The sequence below is a fragment of the Triticum dicoccoides genome, chromosome 4A (genome assembly GCF_002162155.2).
Source record: "Triticum dicoccoides isolate Atlit2015 ecotype Zavitan chromosome 4A, WEW_v2.0, whole genome shotgun sequence".
Taxonomy (NCBI): domain Eukaryota; kingdom Viridiplantae; phylum Streptophyta; class Magnoliopsida; order Poales; family Poaceae; genus Triticum; species Triticum dicoccoides.
The window spans coordinates 497,437,733-497,445,799 of record NC_041386.1 but is presented as its reverse complement, the minus strand read 5'-3'; the positions used below and the strand labels follow the sequence as shown (position 1 = coordinate 497,445,799).

Below are 8,067 nucleotides of genomic sequence, written 5' to 3'. Positions count from 1 at the left end.
CCCCTAGGAGATTGGATCTCCTAGGGCCGGAGCCCCCCTCCTTTGGCCCTCCTATATATAGTGGGGAGATGGAGGACTTCTTACCTTGATCTTTGGTGCCTCCCTCTCCCTCTCCAACACATCCTCCTCCTCCATAGTGCTTGGCGAAGCCTTGCCGGAGTACTGCAGCTCCATCATCACCACGCCGTCGTGCTGCTGCTGGAGCCATCTCCCTCAACCTCTCCTTCCCCCTTGCTGGATCAAGAAGGAGGAGACGTGGTTGTTCCGTACGTGTGTTGAACGCGGAGGTGCCGTCCGTTCGGTGCTAGGATCTTCGGTGATTCGAATCACGTCGAGTACGACTCCCTCATCCCCGTTCTTTGAACGCTTCCGCTCGCGATCTACAAGGTACGTAGATGCATCTAATCACTCGTTGCTAGATGAACTCCTAGATGGATCTTGGTGAAATCGTAGGAAAATTTTTGTTTTCTGCAATGTTCCCCAACACGCCGGCGGCGGGAATGGGGGGAGGAGAAGAGGCAGAGGAGGCGAACAGGAAGAGGAGGAGAGGCGCATTTTTTTTACTCGGTCATGGAGCGGTGGAGTAAAAATAGGGGAGGATTTTTTTTACTCCTCTAATGCCGATTAGGGATCGGCTAGGTGCCGGTTAGAGGAGTAAAACCGGATTTTTACTCTAACTGGTTATTGGGGATCAGCTAGAGATGCCCTTAGTGAGGAAAGTTTCTTAATTTCAACATTTGGTAGACAAAAAGGCCATTTGATTTTATCATATGCCTTCTCAAAGTCCACTTTAAATAGGAGGCACTTTATTTCTTATGGTGAATAGAATTCAATGCTTCATGTAGGACAACCGCACCTTTCATAATGTACCTACCTTTTATAAAGGCACTCTAGATTTGAGAGATAATTGGATGAACCACTTACTAAGTTTGTTCATCAAAACTTTAGTAGTAATTTTGAAACTAACATTTAGCTAACAAATAGGTTTAAACTTCTCAATTTGTTTGACATCTTTAGCTTTTTAGACTAAATTAATAATGCCATAATTCAGCCTAGTAATATATAGGACCCCTCTATGATAATCATCTAGTAAGTCTTTTAAATCCCCCTTGACCACATCCCAAAAGTGTTGATAGAAGTCCACAGGTAAGCCATCATGCCAGGGACTCTTATTTTCTCTAGAAAACCACATATTGCAGATCTTCCATGGTGAAAGGTTCAGCCAGTTTCTCAACATCTCTATTAGAATTTTTCTTAGCTTCCTGAATATTCAAAGAGATCTGATTCTTCGGCATGTCCAAAATGCATTTTATAAAAAACAGTAATGTATCTCCCTCAGTATCCCCATCCTCTTCTTCCAAGGAGATAATCTTTTTTTGTCTCTCCTTCTGCCATTAATTTTGGCATTTTAATATCTAGTGTTGTTGTCTCCTTATTTTGTTTGTCTTTATATCTCTGCAACCACTTCAATTGCTCTTGTTTTAAAATCCTGCACAATTGATCTTTGAGTTCCTTTTACTAAATTCTATCATGAGCAGTTAAGCTATTAATCAACACTTTTTTCTATAACACCCAACTTGGTAAGATCTTAGTTTTAATATATTTTTCTATAACAAGCATCAACATTTTTATTCCACTCTCTAACATTTCTCCTCAAAATTACCAATCTTTGCTGCCATCTGTCTACTCAAACCTAAATATGAGAGCAACATCATGAGATCCAATCTCTGTCTCTCTCTCCCTCCCTCTCAAACCTAAATATGAGAGCAACATCATGAGATGCAATCTCTCTCTCTCTCTCCCTCTCCCTCCCTCCCTCCCTCTCTCTCTCTCTCTCTCTCTCTCTCTCTCTCGTCATTGGGCTTATTTTTCTATAATTATTTCTAATGATATTAAAATCCCCATCTACCACACATGGTAGAGGATTATCATGATACACTCTCGAACTCTGTCAAATTCGCAAGGATCCTAACAAAGCATACTCCAACTTCAACTTGGGTCACATCCAATGTCACTGTTAACCCACTAGTATTCCTCCTGGTCTACCTCTAGGAGGAGACCAGTTCCAAATAAAATCTCTCCCTCCACATAAATTATGTAATTATTTTTTAGTGTAATCAACTTTAAAGGTTTCCTGTACACTAATAAAATCAATTTTTCTTTCAAAAATCAAATCTCTGACAAATCTTTTTTTTAACATTTTGACAACCCCCCCTACATTCCAAAACATACTTTTTAAAACATCTTGACCAATCCCCCTTACATTCCAAAACATGGCCATCATCATTTATCAAAATAAATAAATTTAGTTCTTTTTCTATTCTTCTTAATCCACCAATAAAAACAATGTGCTTCACATAGCCAATAGCCGGTGAGCCACCTTCCTTTTTCCTCCCACTAGAAAAAATATTTTTCAAGTGGTCATATTAATCCTCTTCAACTTCGGCATCTAAATGATCATTATCAGAACAAAGCTCGGAAATATCAGTACCTCCAGTGTCAAGGGGACCTGGAGAACTAGGTTCCTGGATATCCATTTTATCAGCTATATTTTGAATATAAAAATCTTTCCAGACTTGTTCCATTTTCTCAATATAATTTTCAAATTATGCCCAACCATCTCAATAGAACAAACCAGATCAATACCCACCACATAGGACATATGTAAAAGAGAAAACTTATCATTAGTAGAAGGGCTGTAAGAAGAATTACCATAATCATTCTTACCAACAACTCTCTCTTTAGCCAAATCCTCCACTCTAACATCATCTTTCTCTTTAAGCTACAGAGAAGTAAAGACTTCTCTTTAGAATACAATATCATATAAGCTAATCAAATCAGTGGAACGTCACCTTGTTCTTCCAACTGAATGATCGTCCTAATATGGAACTATGAGGTACCTTTGAACCCCAGATCACAAATAGCTTCTTCAAGTAACAATTGTAATATATATCACAGGACAAAGGATCACTAAGCTTTCGATCTCCAAAATCTCAAAGAAAAGAAAGGAAAGAAGCTTCCATCAATTACTAAGCTGCATGTGTAGCAAAGATAAACAACACTATATACGTTTTAAACGAATTGAACTGTCACACGAGAATCATATATTTCCTATGAGAGCAAAAATACATGTTATCATCTACAGCAGCTGCCTGCAATGTGTAATCCAAGAAATAAAATCAAGCTAACAAAACAAAGATGATAGACATTAAATTGCAACTGTGAAACAAAATGTTATGTTTCTTTTGGAGATTCCGGTGTAGCATCCTCGTCTCTATGAATAAAAGACCGGAAGCCAGAGGGACTGAACAGCTGACCTGAGCCGGTGCTGCTGCTCACTGACCTCTCAATATCGGCCAGGTTTGCAACAACAGGGAGAGGCCTGTCCGGAATGATTAAGGGCCCTGGTGCTGAATCTGCTTCTAGTATCTTCACCACTTGCTCCATTGTTGGCCTGGCATGCAGCTGCGGATGTGTGCAGAGTGCTGCGACAAGCACATACTTCTCCATGACCTTAGTAGGACCAGGTTCAGCCATTCCTTCCTGGATCACATCCAGCGTCTTCCCCCTCCGCACCAATGACCAAGCCCAATCAGCAAGCACGAAGCTCTCTCCCTCACTGAGAGACATGAATGCTCTCTTCCCACTCATAAGCTCAAGAAGCACAACTCCGAAGCTGTAGACATCACTCTTCTCAGTTAACTGGCCATAGAGGGCATACTCTGGAGCGACATAGCCCATTGTGCCAGCAACCCGTGTGCTCACGTGTGTCATCCCTTCTGGCGCAAACTTGGCCAATCCAAAATCGGCCACCTTCGCCTCAAAATCGTCATCGAGCAAGATGTTGCTTGCCTTGATGTCCCTGTGAATGATGGCTGGCTGTGTGCCACGGTGCAGGTAGGACAGCCCCCGTGCCATCCCAATGGCAATCCTCTGCCTCACTGGCCAAGCCATCTGGCACTCCCCGGCGCCGAAGAGGTGGTCGTGGAGGCTGCCATTATGCATGAGGTCGCACACAATCATCCGCTGGTGCCCCTCTCTCTGCGTGGCGGCGATGCAGTAGCCACGGAGCGCGACCAGGTTGACATGGCGCACGCTGGCCACCACCTCCACCTCATGCGCGAACGCGGCATCCCCTGCCGCCGAGCAGTTCTTGAAGCGCTTCACTGCCACCTCTGCGCCATCTGGGAGCACCCCCTTGTACACATTCCCGAACCCACCGCGGCCGATGATGCTGTCTCTCGCGAAGCTCCCCGTGGCCATCTTGATGTCGTCGTAGGTGAACTTGAGCAGGGTGGTGCTGGCGGTGATGGACTCCATCGCATGCGAGCGCTTGCTCCTGCTGTCCGCAGCGAGTGCGGCAGCGGCAGCCCGCCTCCGGCGTCGCCACACGAAGAAGCACGAAGCAGCAGCGGCAGCAACTAGCAGCACAAAGGCGAGACATCCGAAGACGACGCCGTAGAGCCAGGCAGGGGCGCCCGACCCTTTGGAGGGTTCAGAGTTGGCCTTAAGGAGGTAGAGGCAGTCGGCTGTGTCCGGGTCGTCGGGGCCGCGTAGGCTGGCCGCGGCGCCGGCGTATATGAAGGGGTACTGGACGCAGCCGGTGACATTGTTTCCGCCGTCGGGGGATCCAGGCAGGAGGTAGGCCGCGGCCGTCTTGCTGAGCGAGGTGGTGCAGGTGGTGCAGACCGGAACGGCGCCGAGCTCGCGGTCGCAGCTGGCGTTGATGTCCCTGCGGGCGGAGGCAGGCACCCGGGCGTCGAACTCCGCTCGCGTGGAGATGTTGGCGCATCCAGGAGCGGAGAGGAGCGCGTCGATGCCCGCGAGGCCGCAGGCATCGGGCGGAGGGAGCGGGAAGGGGAGCGCGTCGCGGAGCGGCGGGAGGCAGGAGGAGGAGGCGGGGACGAGGAAGGAACCGGTGGCGGCGAGGTGGAGGGAGAGGAGGAGCCGGACGGACTGGAGCGCGAAGGCGCAGCGGGAGGCGTCGTCGGAGGGGAGCGGCGGGGCGAGGAAGGGGCGCAGGGCGGTGAAGTTTAGCGGGCACTGCTGCGGCGCCGTTGGGGGCTGGGCGAGGAGCGTGGCGGGGAAGAGGATGGAGAAGGCGAGGAGGAGGAGGGAGAGACGGCGGGACATGGGTGGGGACGGTGGTCGGGGATCAGGAAGGAGGAGAAGGCGGAGGAGGTTTGACCATCGATTAGGGAAGGAGATGGGGAACGGCCGGCCACGGGGATGGATGTTCGACCACCACCCACCCACCCACCCCACCAGCCGCCTTTCTCCAGCTCCTGCAGCATCAATCAGTCTTGGCTTGGCTTTTCCCTGTTGTGGGCACGGAGGGTGGGTGGGGTCGTGACTCGTGATACGCGCTGCCTCTCTAGCGGCGGCGGCGAACCCAGTCCACTGGTTCCAGGAGCCAGCACGCAGGCTGGTCGGCGCCGCAGCACGCAGCATCTTCCTCCGGCTCGAGCATGAAGTCGTCGTAGTATTTGCAGCCTTTATTCGTATAACTGGATAAATGCCCGTGCGTTTGCAACGGATATAAATACGTGAGTGATTGAAGATATTAATGATAAGTGTATAAATCAAATCAATAATGCTACACGTACAGGAGATTACGGGCGTTTTACAGGTTGACTAGGAGTCCGTCCGACATGGCTGAGCTGCGGGGAAATAAAGGAAAAAGAAGAACATGCCGCTGTTTACGCAAAGTAAAAAAAAAACAGAACGGCAGGAAATAACGAAAAAGGAGGACGTGCCGATGTTTACGCTACTGGAAAAACAGAACAGCGGCTCAATTTGCTGATCGCGTTCGCCTCGAACGACCACGGCCGTCTCGCGCCGCCAAGGGCACATTGCTGCTTGCTCGGCCGATCTTTTCAAGCCGTCGGCGTCGCATGCTCCGTCACATCGGCATTAGCAGGTAATCCTATGTATACTGAAGGCCATGATGTTACGATTTGGATAGTCTGACTGGTGATACTGCAGCATATATACTTGATTTATTCATCTGTAGATCAAAGCTGTGTACCTGAGTTTTCCGCCTTGATGAAGCCCTGAAGTTAGCTACAAATGATTAGTTATTAATCTTTCATCTGTTTGCATGTAGCACATCACATCACCTCGGCACACAAATGTTATGTTTGTTTCTAAGTATATGCATCTGGTAATGTTCAACACAACCTTTTCAAAATAATTTAACATGTCAATTTTTAGGTCAATTTGTTACCATTCAGTTTAGTTATGTTGCCTTTGTACGAGAATGATTAAAAATTTCATGGCTTGTAGGAATGGATGATGGAACTTGTATTGTTCAAGAATCAAGTGACATGTCTATTTCAAGCGACGATGATGGCATTAAGCAGCAGAAGAAAAGCAATGTGGAAGTTGAACATGACCTTGGTGAAGCCCAACCAGATGTGTCACTTGGAGATCCTGAACTGGGGATGACCTTTGGTAATGAGAATGAGGTGCGAGAGTATTATACCCAGTATGCTAAAGCAAAAGGCTTTGGTGTGACGAGAAGAAGTTCAAACAGTGATGATAATGGACAATTGAGGTACCTTACACTTTCCTGCAGCCGTCATGGTAAGACTCAGTCCAACTCAAGAAATATGTTGAAGCCAAATCCATCAGCCGGGTTAGGATGCAAAGCTAAAATTAATGTTACTCGTGGTCCTGATGGGAAGTTGTACCTTTAGAAGGTCATATTGGATCATAATCATGCATTAAGTCCACTAAAATCTCGGTTATTTAGATGCAACAAAAGGTTAGACTACCATGTTAAGCGAAAGCTTGAGTTGAATGACAGAGCCGGAATTCGGGTAAACAAGAACTTCAATTCTTTTGTTGTGGCAGCAGATGGTCATCATAACCTAACTTTTGGTGAGAAAGATTCTCGTAATTTTCTAGAGAAAATAAGGAGGCTGAAACTTGGCAGTGGTGATGCTGAAGCGGTTCGTGACTACTTTATTAAAATGCAATCCGACAACCCAAACTTTTTTAGTGTAATGGATGTTGATGATGAATCCCGACTTAGGAATGTATTTTGGGCTGATGCCAGAAGTAGGGCAGTGTATGACTCTTTTCATGATGTCATTACTTTTGATACGACATATTTGATGAACAAATATGATATGCCGTTTGCTTGTTTTGTCGGAGTGAATCATCATGGCCAATCAGTTTTGCTAGGATGTGCTTTATTATCAAATGAAGATACTGGAACATTTGTTTGGTTATTTCAAGCATGGCTCACATGTATGTCAAATCGTCAACCAAAAGCAATTGTCACGGATCAAGCAAAAGCAATTCAGAATGGTGTGGAAGTAGTTTTTCCGGAATCTCGATACAGATGGTGCTTGTGGCACATAATGAAAAAGATACCCGAGAAGCTAGGTGGGTATGATGAATATGATCGCATCAAGGTTGATGTTGGCAATGCGGTCTATGATTCATTAACAGTTGCAGAGTTTGAAGTTGCTTGGATGCATATGATTGAGAAGTATGATCTTGGTGATAATGAATGGCTTAAAGGGCTTTACAACTATCGACACCGTTGGGTTCCAGCATTTGTGAAAGATGCCTTTTGGGCAGGTATGTCTACTACACAACGTAGTGAGAGTATGAATGCCTTCTTTGATGGATATGTTAATGCAAAAACTACATTGAAGCATTTTGTTAGCCAATATGAGAATGCTCTTCGTGATAAAGTTGAGAAGGAGAATGTTGCTGATTTCAATTCTTTCAATTCAACCATACCTTGTATCACACGCTTTGACATTGAGAAGCAATTTCAGTCAATCTATACAAATTCAAAGTTCAAAGAATTTCAAGAAGAGCTAACAGATATTATGTATTGTGATCGGAAGTTTATACAAAAAGAAGGGGCAATAGAAACATATGAAATAACCGAGGATGTGCTAATTGACGAAGAAAAAGGATGGAGAAAGGATATTCTGTACCATGTATATTTCAATGAGGAAGAGTTCGAAGTTAAGTGTTCATGTCGCCGCTTTGAGTTCAGAGGTATTCTCTGTAGGCATGTGTTGTGTGTGCTTACTCAAAAGAAAA

At 45.8% G+C, this 8,067-nt stretch overlaps 1 protein-coding gene across 1 annotated transcript; it reads right to left on the bottom strand.

Annotated features, from left to right (window-relative positions):
* Positions 1–3,003: 3,003 nt before the first annotated feature.
* Positions 3,004–5,273, bottom strand: LOC119286381 (probable LRR receptor-like serine/threonine-protein kinase RKF3). The gene has a single exon (XM_037565752.1). It carries the CDS (start codon positions 5,131–5,133, stop codon positions 3,235–3,237), a length of 1,899 nt encoding a protein of 632 aa, XP_037421649.1. The 5' UTR covers positions 5,134–5,273; the 3' UTR covers positions 3,004–3,234.
* Positions 5,274–8,067: the final 2,794 nt, after the last annotated feature.